Here is a 14,788-nt window from a genome sequence, read left to right as displayed (position 1 = left end):
TCTAGAGCTTCCATTGGTAAACCAGGAATGGGTTCCGCCTCCTTTTACTTTGATACTTCCTATTGGTCGGCGCTGGGGAACACGGGAAAGGGGGCATTCTGGGAATTGTAGTCAGCCTAGGAAAGTAGCTGCTTAATCAGTGTGGCGTGGGTCTGTAGCTTAAGAGAAGATGAATGGGAAACGGCCAGCTGAGCCAGTTTCTGGCCGGACTGGGAAAAAGGGAAAGAAGGAGGTGATAGCGGAGTTTTCGGACGCTGTCACCGAAGAAACCTTGAAAAAGCAGGTGTCTGAGGCCTGGAGCCGCAGGACGCCGTTCGGTCACGGTAACCCGGTGCTGTGAAGGGGGAGCAGGGTCTGGGGGGCCTCTGAAAGTCCTACCAATCGAGTCGAGCCCCGGGCAGCGGGGCCACGAGGGAAGAGGCTCTTGGAGACAGTGTGACTTTGGCCACCTTTGACTCTCCTGCTGCCCTCTATCATTCCAAGTTCGGTTTGGATTTAGAAATCTGAGGAGGAAGAAACGTAGGCCCGAGAGTTGGGAAGCAGAGGGCATGGCATGCAAGTTCGTAGTTCCTCCGAGGGCAAAGATCGGTTATCCCAAAATCGTGTAGCCAGAGCATTTATCGTGAGCTGCCAGATGGCTGGCGCCTGAGCTTACTCGTTTTTACACGCCTATAGGCCGACTACGTGACCTATGGGAGTAAACGAGTGTTGAGCAAGGGAAGAAACTCACCTTGAACGATTCCAGCCTCAGCTTCAGATATCACTTTAGAGGATCAGAATTCCGCTTCATGCCGCATGCTTTCCCTCCTAGAGTTTGCCATGATTTGGGTTTCAGTTGTTATGTGCTTCGAAGGGGTGAGTCCTGGGTGTCTGGATGCACATAAAAGGTGATAGCTCGGTGTCTAAAGGGCAAGCTCTGTACCCCCAGGGACTTGTCAGTATCCTCAGCTGTAGGATGGAAATAGTGATAATGTCTATTACAGGGTTGCCGAGGAGATGAAGTGACATTATGCATGTAAAACACCACTGTGTTTGGCACGGGGTAGGTGGTGGTGGTGGTGATGGTAGTGGTGGTGACTATTAATATTAGGAGGGTACCTAGAGTATCAGAGGCAGTGGCTAAAATGTTGAGACAGAAATCAAGGCATGGAAGCGTTATGCTTGAACCGATTTTTTTAAAAAGTGTATGTTGTAACTTCCTTCCTCCAACAGTAACTTGGGGAAAGAAAAGGCAGAGTTGAAGAAAAATTGCCAGCCAGTATTGCTATTCTCATTGTTTTTTTAAGGGTTGGGGGTGAGCAGAGGGAGAGGAGAGAGAGAATCTTAAGCAGGCTCCTGCCCTAGCATGGAGCGTGGGGTGAGGCTCTATCTCACAACCCTGGGATCATGACCTGAGCCAAAATCAAGAGTTGGATGCCTAACCAACTGAGCCACCCAGGTGCCCCTCTATTCTCATTTTTCATTTGCTCCTCTCACTTTAATTTTGGGGGAAATGAATAAGGAATCTAAAATATATTCAGTTCAATAGCTAATCATTGAACTAAAAAACTCAAAAAAGAGCAAGAACCTTAATTTAGTGATATCACCTGTACTCCTAAGGACTAGTATTTTGAACACAATATATTTAAAAAGTAGTATTGAGGGGCACCTGGGTGGCTCAGTCGTTAAGCCTGCCTTCGGGTCAGGTCATGATCTCAGGGTCCTGAGATCGAGCCCCGCATCGGGCTCCCTGATCAGCGGGAAGCCTGCTTCTCCCTCTCCCACTCCCCCTGCTCGTGTTCCCTCTCTCGCTGGTCTCTCTCTGTCAAATAAATAAAAATCTTTAAAAAAAAAAAAAAAAAAGGTAGTATTGAATGGGGTAAAGAAAAAAGGGAAGAGCTTATAATTCTTTCCCCAAGTCTTTCGGTACTAGATTTCTGAAAATTCATGATCATGCCCTTTTGTATTCCCTCTGCCATGCTACTCAGGTCAAAAATACAAAAGGGGAAAAAGCCATAAGTAATGTTTTCCTTCCAACAGAGGCCATTGCCATGGACATGGATCCCTTTCTTCACTGCGTGATCCCAAACTTCATCCAAAGCCAAAACTTTTTGGAAGGGCTTCAGAAGGAACTTTTGAACTTGGACTTCCATGAAAAGTATAATGATTTATATAAGTTCCAGCAGGTATTTATGTCCCTTTCACATTCACTCTTCCACTTAAGAAATGCTTTATCTACAGAATCATTCCTTACCTTTAGACTTGAGGTTTTAGATTGGGTTTGCCTTGGAGGGTCCTTGCCTTGACATCGCTAAAAGCATTCCTTCATTTCACATAAGCTTACTGAGTGTTAATGATGTGTTAGGTGCTATAATTATTGCATGGGAGCCTCTGACAGTTCCTGCCCTGTAAGACTAAACTAAGAGAAGTGCTAGTGATGGTGACAGATAGTCAAGAAATACAGTAAGCCAGTAAGTTAAGTACATTATAAACAAAGGGGATTAAGTGCATTTTGAGGATTGGTATGCTGAAGAGGGTTGTACGTTGGAAAATAATACCTATTTAAATTTTTAGTTCATGTCTTTATTTTAGGTGACTTGATGTATGCTGTGCATCGCAGTATGTCCGCAGAGAGTGAGGTCTATTCTTTTTTTGGTGGACAGTTTAACTTGGCAGGAAAGACCATATCAAAATCAGGGCCGGTTTTTCCACTCTTAGAAGACAGGGCTCAGTCTAGGTATAGAAATACAGGTCATTGGTTTCCGCAGTTTGAGGGGAAATATCTTTTTAGTACATGGTATACATCACTCTTGGAAATCCTTTATAAAATCTCAAGGATATCAGCCCTTAAAAATCACAGAACAAAATAAAAATGAAAAAGATGAAGGATTATTTTGTTTTCTTTGCATTTAACCCTTTGATTTCTCTTTATCTGGGATAAGAGAGTAAATAACAGGATTTCCTTCTCTTTTATTCTTTTGCACTAGAGCTGATTATGTCCCCCAGTCTCTATCTTTGGGCCTTAACACATATGATTAACCAAGTTAAATACACACATGATATGACTCTTAATAAGTCAGGAAATCTGACAAAATTAAACTTCTATCCTAGTGAAGTTACATAGGTTAATTAGAAGTCACAACTGTCTGCCTTTGTAATTATATCAACTTCAATAACAGTAGGTCTCTTTGTTGATTTAGGGCTATATGTATCTCTGATTACAAAAACTGAGGATTTAAACTGGTTTTTACTTGATGCAATTTGGTAGATGAAAACACTTCTAACTGTGATGTCAGTGAGTGGCAATATAATAAAAAGGGCTCTGGGTAATGAGGAGGGGGAAAAAGATTACTTTAGATCACATGGGTGTTAGGTGAAACTCTACTCTGCTGTGAATAATTTTTACTATGCTCACTTTGGGATTGAACTTCTTCATCCTAAAACAGTAGATGCAAAACCTATTTTCAGTCTCCTGTCCCTTCAGACTTTGCTTATATCCTCTTTTCTTTGCTTGTGCTGTGAAATATCTTAATAATGGGGTCTATGACATCTTACAACCTTCCTAAACAAGTGTGTCGGTAGGAGTTGCCTGATATTCTGGATATTTTAAAGCAAGTGTTACTGAGTGCATGCTTTATGCCATGCTAAGTGCTTTATATTTATTAATTCATTAATAAATTCTCATAACAGAGAATGAATGAATGAATTCATTAAGTCCTCATAACAGTCCTATGAAGGAGGTACCTTCCTATTCCTGTTTACAGATGAGGGGAGTACACTGGTTTTTTTCTTCTCTTCTGGATCATTCCCTGTGACATGTGAAAGAAAGCTGTTCCTAGGGGCGCCTGGGTGGCTCAGTCGTTAAGCGCCTGCCTTCGGCTCAGGTCATGATCCCGGGGTCCTGGGATCGAGCCCTACATCGGGCTCCCTGCTCCGGGGGAAGCCTGCTTCTCCTCTCCCACTCCCCCTGCTTGTGTTCCCTCTCTCGCTGTGTCTCTTGCTCTGTCAAATAAATAAGAGAAAGAAAGCTGTTCCTAAGAAAAAAATGCTTTTGACCTAACTTTGCCCTTTACCCCATTCCTCTGCTCCTCTTGACAGTAGAATTCCGTATAAGTTGTCTGTACTTTCTCAAATACTCCTTCTCTCATTCTCTGTCAAGCCCATTTTGCATCAGGCTTTTACCTACAGCTCCACTGAAACTACACTTGTCAGGCTCACTCATAACTTCCACATTAGTAAATCCAGGATTCATTTTACTTGACCTTCCAGCTGCATTTGAGATACCATATTACTCCTTCCTCCCGGAGATATTTTCTTTACTTTCAGGATACCACGCTCTCAGAGTCTTCCTTCTACCTCCCTGGCAAGCCCCTGGTTTCCTTTGGTAGGTCTTCCTTTTGTACCTAACTTCTTTTTTTTTCTAAAGATTTTATTTATGTATTTAATTGACAGAGAGAGAGAGAGAGAGACAGCGTGAGGGGGAACACAAGCAGGGGGAGCGGGAGAGGGAGAAGCAGGCTTCCGGCTGAGCAGGGAGCCCGACGTGGGTCTCAATCCCAGGACCCCGGGACCATGACCTGAGCCGAAGGCAGTCGCTTAACCAACTGAGCCACCCAGGCGCCCCCTAACTTCTTAATGATAGAGTACTTTAGGGCTTTGCCCTTGGGCCACTTCCTGGCAGATTTCCAGGGACTCCCATGGCTTTGCCTCTACTCTTGGATATCTGTTAAGTGTCTCACACTTAAGTCCAAAACTAAACTCTTGGTCTGCTCCCCCTAAGTCTGCTCCACCTACAAATTTACCCATCCAGTGAATGGAAACTCGATCTTTCCAAGTGGCTCAGGCTAAAAACCTTCCATTCCTCGGGCGCCTGGGTGGCTCAGTTGGTTAAGCGACTGCCTTCGGCTCAGGTCGTGATCCCAGGGTCCTGGGATCGAGTCCCACATCGGGCTCCCGGCTCAGCAGGGTGCCTGCTTCTCCCTCTGACCCTCTCCTCTCTCATGCTGTTTCTCTCTCGCTCGCTCTCTAATAAATAAATAAATAAAATCTTTAAAAAAAAAAAACAAAAAACCTTCCATTCCTCTCTCACCTCATACCTAGTTCGTCAGGAAATTCTGCAGGCTCTCTCCTCAAAACATATCCAGAAAAACCCACTTCTTTCCACTTGTACTACCAACAGCCAGTCCAAGGCATCCTTGCCTCTCATCAGAATTACACTATTAGTTTATTGGCCAGTCTCACTGCTTCCACTCTTGCCCACCTACACAATCACAGACATTGTGTTCTTTTAAAATGGCAATGGACCCAAGAGAATTGAAAACATGTGCACATAGAAACAGGTACACAAATGGTCATAGCAGGTTATTCATGATATCTTAAAAAGTGGAAAGAACCCAAATGTCCATCACCTGATGAATGGACAGATGAGTGTGGTCTAGCCACACAGTGGAGTATTACTCAGCCAGGAACAGGAATGGCATAGCAATGCTGCTGCAACATGGAGGAGCCTTGAGAATATACTGAGAGAAGCTAGACATGCAAGGCCACGTGCTGTAGGATTCCGCTTATCTGTAATGTCCTGACTAGGCAAATCCATATAGAGAGGCAGAAAGTAGATTAGCAGTTGCCAGGACCTTGGGGAGAAGAGTATGTACGGTGACTGCCTAATGAGTATAGGGTTTCTTTTTGGTGGGGGGATGATAAATGTTCTGGAATCAGATAATGGTGGTGGTCGCACAACATCGCGTATATGCTAAAATCTACTGAATTACACATTCAGATGGTTAAAATGGTAAATTTTATGTTACGTGAATTTTATCTCAATTTTTAAAAATGTAAATGGGATCCTATTACTCCTTTGTTCAAAGCCTCCAAAGTTTCCTCATTTCTTTGTCAGAAAGCCAAAGTACTTAGAAGAGTTCTAACGCGGAGCGCCTGGGTGGCTCAGTCATTAAGCGTCTGCCTTCGGCTCAGGTCATGATCCCAGGGTCCTGGGATCGAGCCCCGCATCGGGCTCCCTGCTCGGCGGGAAGCCTGCTTCTCCCTCTCCCACTCCCCCTGCTTGTGTTCCCTCTCTCGCTGTCTTTCTCTCTGTCAAATAAATAAATAAAATATTTAAAAAAAAAAAAAAAGAAGAAGAGTTCTAACGCATCCCATTGCCTCTTTGGCCTCATCTCCTACTGCTGTCCCCCGCACTCTCTACACTCTAGCCATACAGTCTCCTTGGATGTTTTGACTAGACCAGGCATGCTTCACACCCAGGACCTTGAATCCTTTTTTTTTTTTTTTTTTAATTAATTTGTCTATTTTGAGAGAGAGTGTGCGTGGGGCAGGGCATGGCACAGGGAGAGGGAGAGAGAATCTGAAGCAGCCTCCGTGCTGAGCAGGGAACCTGACATGGGAGCCTCACGACCCTGAGATCACAACCTGAACTGAAATCAAGAGTCAGACACTTAACCGACTGAGCCACCTGGGCACCCCAGGACCTTGAATCCTCTTTGCCTAGATATTCCCTTGGCATGTTTCCCAACCTCCTTCAAGGCTTTGCTTCACTCAGCAAAATCAACCCTGGCCATCGTGTTTGTCCTTGCAAACCCTTTCCCACCTTCAGCACGCCCAGTACGTCATATCCTGCTGGTTTTCCCTGTGCCTTTGTCCCCTTCTTTCATGCTAACAATCAGCTTTTTATGTTTATTGTCTGTCTCCCTCAAAAAGAATATAAGCTCCACTGTCGATAACTATTTAAATATTTGTTGAATGGAATAAGGCCCAGGGGGGTTAAGTAACTTGCCCGAGTCACAGAGCTGCCATATGGAGGGGCCACAGGTCAAAGCCAGGCAGCTTGGCTTCAGTCCAGGCTCTTCGCCATAATCCTACACTGCAAGGGCACTCACTGAACTGCTTTCCTCTGTGTGTAATATATGAAGGAAATCCTTTTTTTTTCTTTTTCTATGATCAAGTCGGATGATTTGAAGAAGAGAAGAGAGCCTCACATCTGTGCTTTAAGGTAAACAATCATATTTGTTGGGTGCAGAAAATGTTACATCATATAACGTTATGTCATTATCCCATTTTGTAGAGGAGAAAACAGATTGAGAGATTAAGTAACTTCTTCAAGCTTCCTAGATGAAAACCGAGGGAGCTAAGCTACAAACTCAAATTAGTCTGATTCCAGGGCCCACCTTCTCAGTGATAAAATGTTCAGCTTTGTTAGTAATCAAGGAAACACTGCTGGAACCATTTTTCACATATTAGGTTGGCAAATATTCGCAACAAAATCCCCCAGTGTTGACAGAAGTATCGATCCCTTTCTTAGATGATGGTTTTGAAAAATGTATCAAAACTCTTAAAATTATGCTTACCTTTTTATAGTATCATTCCACTTATAAGAATTTATCCTGAGAAAATAATTAAGGATGTGCTCAAAAATTCCATACAAGATTGCATGTTGTAATGTTGTTAAAAACAGTGGGGAAAAAATGTTCTAAAGACTTACTCATTTTAGAACGAGAAAGAGAGAGAGAGAGTGCGTGTGCTCTAGTGCAAGTTGGGGGAGGAGCAGAGGGAAAGGGAGAAAGAATCTTCAAGTAGACTCCCTGCTGAGCTCAGAGTCCAATGCAGAGCTCGATCCCATGACCCTGAAATCATGACCTAAGCCGAAATCAAGAGTCGGACACTCAACCCACTGAGTCACCCGGGTGCCCCAAAATAGTGAAAAACTATATACAAATTAAAAGGCCATGCATTGAGATTTGTATAGATAATGGTAAAAGCATGAGTGGAAAACTCTACAACCATTGAATATGATGTGTGAATTTTAATACATGAGAATGATAAACCTGATTTCACCAGTTCTAAGACACATTTCTTCTTTTACATTTTAGCACTGCTGGGGTCCAGTGTCTCACAAATTACTATTGTGTTCTATTTTAATTGGCAACATTTTTTTAAGTGATAGCAAAACAATGATACTTCTTACAGAGGAGGCATATTAGAGTTGATGCAGTACACTTGTCAAGAGAAAAGATGGGGCGCCTGGGTGGCTCAGTCGGTTAAACGTCTGCCTTCGGCTCAGGTCATGATCCCAGGGTGCTGGGATCAAGCCCCACATCAGGCTCTCTGCTCAGAGGGAAGCCTGCTCCTCCCTCTGCCTGCCATTCCCCCTGCTTGTGCGCGCGCTCTCTCTTTCTCTCTCTCTCTGTCAAATAAATAAGTAAATAAAAATCTTTTTAAAAGAGAGAGAGAAAAGACGTTAAAACAGCACACACAGTGTGAATGATTTTTAAAAGATATATTTGGCTATCTGTGTACAAAGGAAAAAAGAGAAGAATGGAATGTTTAAATCTGGCTAGTTGGATTTCAGATTTTTTTTAACAGTTTCTTTTTACTTATCGAGGGTTTTTTCCCCCAGTTTTGCTACAATAGGCACATGTTACTTTGTAATCACTGTTTTTCATTTATACAGAAGTCATTTTTTTCTTGTTCTCTTTTTTCCTCTGGGACATTTTGATATATGATGTCAGTCTGCACAGATTGTTATTTCTTCCCGATTCTGAAGTATTACTCATATATTAACTGCACCTCATAATATTTCATATTTATTTAGACCTTTTGTTATTGTTGTTCCAAAGAGAGATGATCGTACTGCCCTGTAAGGCATTATCTCTTTAGTTCACAGCACGCCTCTGGTAAGCATTTCCTGTGGGACTGAGGTTCCATTCTATTCCCACAGGATAATAGCCAGATGGTGTGTCAGACGGGATTCCTTGGTCTATAGAAAGGTGATCTTTATACTTCCCAGTTGGGCTCTGTGATTTCTCCGTTATATTCGATTAACAAATGAGAATAATGACAGAAAGTAACCCTGGCCTTGTGACCCTTTCATAGTGACTAGAGGAAGAACTTTTTATGGAATACATTTGAGGAAGCCAGTGTTACCAGTAAAAGAGGGATTTAAGGCTTTGATCATAGTTGCTTAAAGCATCAAGACTTTGCAGAAATGTTTGCTACCCACATCTCAAGCCTGGTTCAGCACTTTGTTCTGCTGGCTCATTAAATATAATTTGCAGCTCTGTTTTTGAAGTTACATGGCATTTCTGGTTGGACCAACCTAGCACAGCGTTTTTTAGAATTTTTTGGTTTGGTAATGTAAAGTGTGGAAAAGGGACTTGGTATTAAAATCTTAGGAGATCAGCCTGGAGACTTGATACATAGTTATGACCAGCACAGTTGCATTTTATGGGAATTTCAATTGTGTACATTTATACTAAGATGATCCAAAAAATACTGTCTGTGTGTGCAAAATGTGAACCGATGTAAGTCCTTTCAAAATGTTTTCAACTCATGAAGATTCACATAATTCCAAAGTTGATTGGCTGAGTGAGTTATAAATTGTGTTAAAGAGATTTCTATACGGAGAGCCCCGTTAGCTGGCAAATGGAAGTGTTCGGCATCTCTTACTGGTATCATGCTGGCATCAGAACTTCTATAAAAGATTTTCCTGAGCCTGCAGTTAGCATAATATTCACTGTTATTGCAACTTAAAGTTTTTAATCTGCAACAGTGTCACCCAAGTGGTCATTAAGCAGTGGAGTAGTATTTTTTTTTTTAAAGATTTTATTTATTTATTTGAGAGAGAGAATGAGAGAGAGAGAACACATGAGAGGGAGGAGGGTCAGAGGACGAAGCAGACTCCCTGCCTAGCAGGGAGCCCAATGCGGGACTCGATCCAGGGACTCCAGGATCATGACCTGAGCCGAAGGCAGCCGCTTAACCAACTGAGCCACCCAGGCGCCCAGCAGTGGAGTGGTATTTAGTGCCAAAAAACATGTCTAAAAATCAGTAACCTCGGAAAGGAACATCAGGGTGCTAAATTATGACAGAGGGCAAAGCACTGCCGTGCTAGAGCATACTATCAATTTAAGAGGAAGAAAGTAAAATGAAATAGCAGAGCAAAACTATATTACAGTAGATGGATTTGTATTTCTTTCTCTTTATTTCAGTTCCAAGTCCTAAACTGTGCAAGTTTCAAGTAAAGAAGCTACTACAGCCTCCAGGAAAAAGTAGCTGTGGCCGAGATCCAAACGCTGTGGCTAACAAGTTACCTTTGTTGACATTTCTAGGAAAGTTCTGTTTGAAGATTTCCGGACTTGGCTTGCTGACATTTCCAAGATTGACCTGGAATCAACTATTGACATGTCCTGTGCTAAATATGAATTCTCTGGTAAGAAAGATAAAGCCCTTGATGTCTAGAGGACTTTCAGGCTTTAGCTACACAGTGGCGGCAAGAGCATCGGTGTGCCAGGATCCTAGACTTGGGACACGTCCCCCCATAGCATTAGGACCTTCTTTTTTTTTTTTTTTCTTTTTAAAGATTTTATTTATTTATTTGTCAGAGAGAGACAGCGAGAGAGGGAACACAAGCAGGGGGAGTGGGAGAGGAAGAAGCAGGCTTCCCGCGGAGCAGGGAGCCCGATGTGGGGCTCGATCCCAGGACCCTGGGATCATGACCTGAGCCGAAGGCAGACGCTTAACGACTGAGCCTCCCAGGCGCCCCAACATTAGGACCTTCTTAATAAGGAAGATTTGACCCGGTTCGAATACCGAAACGCCCATCTTATTGGAAGGTATAAGGCAGTGGTTCTCTTTGGTGAAAATATGATGAAAGCCGTTGACCAAATTTTCAGAAAAATGCTGATAAGGCACACACACACCAACTTCGTGTAGAGCATCAGGAAACTCAGGGGTGGTATTGTCAGCTCTACTCTTGGGCTTCCTAGGGAGCAGATATCCCTCAGTGCCTCTTTTTCTTTTTTTTTTTTTTTTCTTGTTGTTGTTCTTTGGAAGATAAGAAAAGACTACATTCTTTTTTTTTTTTTTTAAAGATTTCATTTAGGGCGCCTGGGTGGCTCGGTTGGTTGAGCGGCTGCCTTCGGCTCAGGTCATGATCCTGGAGTCCCTGGATCGAGTCCCACATCGGGCTCCCTGCTCGGCGGGGAGTCTGCTTCTCCCTCTGACCCTCCCCCCTCTCATGTGCTGTCTCTCTCATTCTCTCTCTCTCAAATAAATAAATAAAATCTTTAAAAAAAAAAAAAAATAAAGATTTCATTTATTTGACAGAGAGAGAGACATAGCGAGAGAGGGAACACAAGCAGGGGAGGTGGGAGAGGGAGAAGCAGGCTTCCCGCTGAGCAGGGAGTCCAATGCGGGGCTCGATCCCAGGACCCTGGGATCATCACCTGAGCCAAAGGCAGACGCTTAACGACTGAGCCACCCAGGCGCCCCGAAAAGACTACATTCTTAAGGAAGAATCTTCGAACAGTATAGAAGGATAGTGTAAACCTTGACAGTTCCCTGCACTTTCTCCTTGTCCCCCTTTCTCTTCAGAGGTATCCATTGTCACCAGTTCCCTTTGTGAGCAAAGAAATGTCTTTTTGAAAGTGTGTTTGCTTTTTCACCTGGAAGGAAAAGTGTTTTGCTTTGTTTCACTAAGTAAAATTTTGATGTGGGTTTACTCTCATACAGTATAAAGTATAAGGGGGAAGTATACATTGGTAACCACTTTTTGAGGCTAACTGAGTGATACACAGGATGAGTCCTATCAAAAGCCCTTTTTTAAAAAACTTTTTTCTTTTTAATTGAAATCATTTCAAACTTACAAAAACATGGCAAGCATAGTATAGTTTTTTCCCATTTTACTTGAGAGTAGGTTGCCATCCTGTTCCAGGACCCCCATGTACTTCAGTGATTCCTACAACAAGGACATTCTCCTAGATGATGGCAATAAACCATCAAAATCAGGAAATTAGGATCGATACATTATTCCCATCCAATCTGCAGGCTCCATTCAAGTTCCATTATTTGGTCCTTGATTGCAAAAGGATCCCGTCCAGGATTGCGTAGTTGTCATGCCTGACTTGGTCTCCCACAATCTAGAATAGTTCTTCAGTCTTGCCTTGACTTTCATGATCTTAAGTCTTCTGAAGGTTTACAGATGACTCATTTTGTACATTTGCCCTCAATTCGGGTTTGCCTGATGCCTCCTCATGATTAGATTCAAGGCTTGCATTTTTGGTAGGAATGTTACAGAATTATGTGGGGGTTGTTTTGTTTCGTTTTCTTTTTTTAGTACATCTTATCAAGTGGTATATGGTTTCTGTGTGTCATAGTCTAGTGATACTTTGATTACTTAATTAAGGTGGTAACTGATGTCAGGTTTTCCCACTGTAAACTTGTTCTTTTTCTTTCTATAAGTGAATAAGAATTTTGTGGGGAGATACTTAACGATTATGTAAATATCCCATTTCTCCTCCAACTTTGATTCGCTTATTTTAGCATCCTCTGGCATCCCCTTTACATTTATTGTCATTCTGTAAAGGAAACCTTCCTCTCTTCCCATTTATTTATTCATATATTTATTTACATCAGTGTGGCTTTATGGGTCACTATGTAACGGGCTGTAATCAGTTGCTATATTATAGTGATGCTCCTCTTGTCCCTGATTTGATCAAAGGGAGCACCTTTAAACTGATTTCCATGTCCTTTTGATGTGTCCCCATCATTCTTAATACATTTTACTTCCTAGCAGAACAAGATTTTTCCAAGCTCATCTTATATGTCCCCTGCTCTAGACCCAGAGTTAGCCATTCTTCCAAAGAACCCTGATTCCTTTTAGTGACGAATGATGCTTAAAAATCAAGATCTGGACTCTGGGTGTTTTGCCATTAGGATGTCACTGCTCCCAGGCCTTTCTGTGGAGAAGAGGTAGCAAATACACGGATGCGCACGTGCACACGTGCGTTTACATGTTCATGTATGTCAGTGTCTAGAAATATGTTGATATCTAACTAAATATCTCCGTACATAGGAAAATCAATTCACATTGATTCCTCCAGTTCCAATTCAACACCATAAGGTTTATCCCAGATTTTTCCATTTCCGTATTTATAATTTCCTCCCTCAGCAGTGAGAACCATGGCTTCCGTCACCTTCAGGATATTTCTTTATCAAAACAATCCCTCCATGTGTGAACGATCACAGTTCACTATAGCAAATCCTCCCTCTCCTGCCCTGCAGGGATGCCTCCCTTGCTCAGTCCCACCTAACGGCTTTTAGAAGCGTTAGCTCAAGAAATTAATGGGAACCGCTACCAAAAGATCTATGTACAGTAATGGTCATTTGCTTATTGAAGCATTTTTCTTAACAGATGAGAAATGGAAACAATTAAGTCTAAGATTAATTAAAGGAGAAAGAAGGTAATTCATAATCCGTATAGTAGAATAACCACAGGGCCATTAAAAAAGCGATGACAGCTGTATATAGTGATGGTAGTAAAAAGGCCACAAAACAACCACTGTAGGACACCCATTTTTTTTTTTTTTTTAAGCAAACATATGTAGGAAAAGTGCTGAAAGAATATAAGCACAAATATTGTTAGTGATTATCTCTGGGGTCTGTCCATATGTGTGTTCTTCAGGGCTTTTAGAGTTCTCCGTGTTCCCAGTTGTATGTCTCCGATTATAAAACAGGAGAAACAAGTGTCATTTTACAAAGCTGGAGGAGCTCACATTGCAGGTGAATATCAGATGGACCGATATTAAAATGCAGGATCAGAGTAACGGCTGCTCCTTGTCAGCTCGGGGACATTAAAGTACATGTTGCACTATTGCAGATGCCCTCCTCTGCCACGATGATGAGCTGGAAGGGCGCCGGATCGCCTTCATTCTTTACCTGGTTCCTCCCTGGGACAGGAGCTTGGGGGGCACCCTGGACCTGTATGACGTTGATGGTAAGAGAAGCGCGTACACATCAGCACCAGTAGCTACTTCTGAGCCCTTACACACAGTGTGTGTCCTCCTCTGAGGAGGGGGAGCGGACACCAGCCTCGACAGCCGCCTCCCTACATTGTACTTGTAGTCATTACTCCAGAGATGGAGTCCATGAGCATGAGGACTAGTCAGACCCTACTCCTGAGTACTGACCGTGGAAAGCTGGAGCACGTGGAAAGCTGCCTGGGACCATCAGTGTGCCCGCGCCAGTCTGTCTGACAGGAAGTCAGGGTTGTTTCCTAATGACTGACACCAGATGTTGCCTCTCGAAAACTTTTCCGAACTTATCCCAGCCCTCATCGATAATAGACAGATGGCATAGTAAGAACAATGGTCAGCTAGCAGAACTGAGTGAAACAGATGGAAGTGGGTGGCGTTTTGGGATCTGCAGGGTCCATCTACTTCCCCTTAGAAATCTGAGAATTGTCAAGGTGAAACGAGGCAGCCTGAAAGTGGTTAGTGGTAACGAAATCACATTTGTGGTTGTCTTCTCTCCTGGTGCAGAACACTTCCAGCCGAAGCAGATCGTCAAGTCTCTTATCCCTTCATGGAACACACTGGTTTTCTTTGAAGTGTCTCCAGTATCCTTTCACCAGGTAAAGATTATAAACCACAAATATACAGAGTACTAAGGATCATGCTTTTTAGTCCCCTGTTATCGAAATGTGAGAGCTTCCTGTTGGACTTCCGTGGCCAGGTTGTGCGCGCATCCAGCGTGACGGATCCAGAAGTGAGCGCGCCTTGGCTAGCAATCGTCCCCCTCAGCGGGTACGTTCATGCGCTGCTGGCCTTGTCCTTTCAGGTGTCCGAAGTCCTATCTGAAGAAAAGTCACGTTTGTCTATAAGTGGCTGGTTCCATGGTCCTTCACTGACCCGGCCTCCCAACTACTTTGAACCTCTCATACCTCGGAGCCCTCACATCCCACAAGATGTAAGGATAAATGCCTGTTGTCGGGATTCTTATCTTAGAAGCTTTACCGTGT

The 14,788-nt window shown here is 43.1% G+C and overlaps 1 protein-coding gene across 3 annotated transcripts in view; it reads left to right on the top strand.

Annotated features, from left to right (window-relative positions):
* Window positions 1–105: 105 nt before the first annotated feature.
* OGFOD1 (2-oxoglutarate and iron dependent oxygenase domain containing 1) overlaps window positions 106–14,788 on the top strand; it is a 28,523-nt gene continuing 13,840 nt past the window's right edge. For 2 of the 3 annotated variants that reach the window (XM_078062957.1, XM_036068943.2), the window contains exons 1-7: window positions 106–323; window positions 2,020–2,165; window positions 6,939–6,985; window positions 10,101–10,201; window positions 13,649–13,765; window positions 14,310–14,401; window positions 14,608–14,736. In XM_078062957.1, the coding sequence (XP_077919083.1) occupies window positions 170–323; window positions 2,020–2,165; window positions 6,939–6,985; window positions 10,101–10,201; window positions 13,649–13,765; window positions 14,310–14,401; window positions 14,608–14,736 (786 nt within the window). In that variant the 5' untranslated portion in view covers window positions 106–169. Of the gene's footprint in view, window positions 324–675; window positions 856–2,019; window positions 2,166–6,938; window positions 6,986–10,100; window positions 10,202–13,648; window positions 13,766–14,309; window positions 14,402–14,607; window positions 14,737–14,788 lie in introns of all 3 variants that reach the window. The other variant, XM_036068944.2, reaches the window with a different exon arrangement.

The sequence above is a fragment of the Halichoerus grypus genome, chromosome 15 (genome assembly GCF_964656455.1).
Source record: "Halichoerus grypus chromosome 15, mHalGry1.hap1.1, whole genome shotgun sequence".
Classification (NCBI taxonomy): domain Eukaryota; kingdom Metazoa; phylum Chordata; class Mammalia; order Carnivora; family Phocidae; genus Halichoerus; species Halichoerus grypus.
Note: the sequence above shows the minus strand (reverse complement) of the source record. Positions and strands in the feature narration are given on the sequence as shown.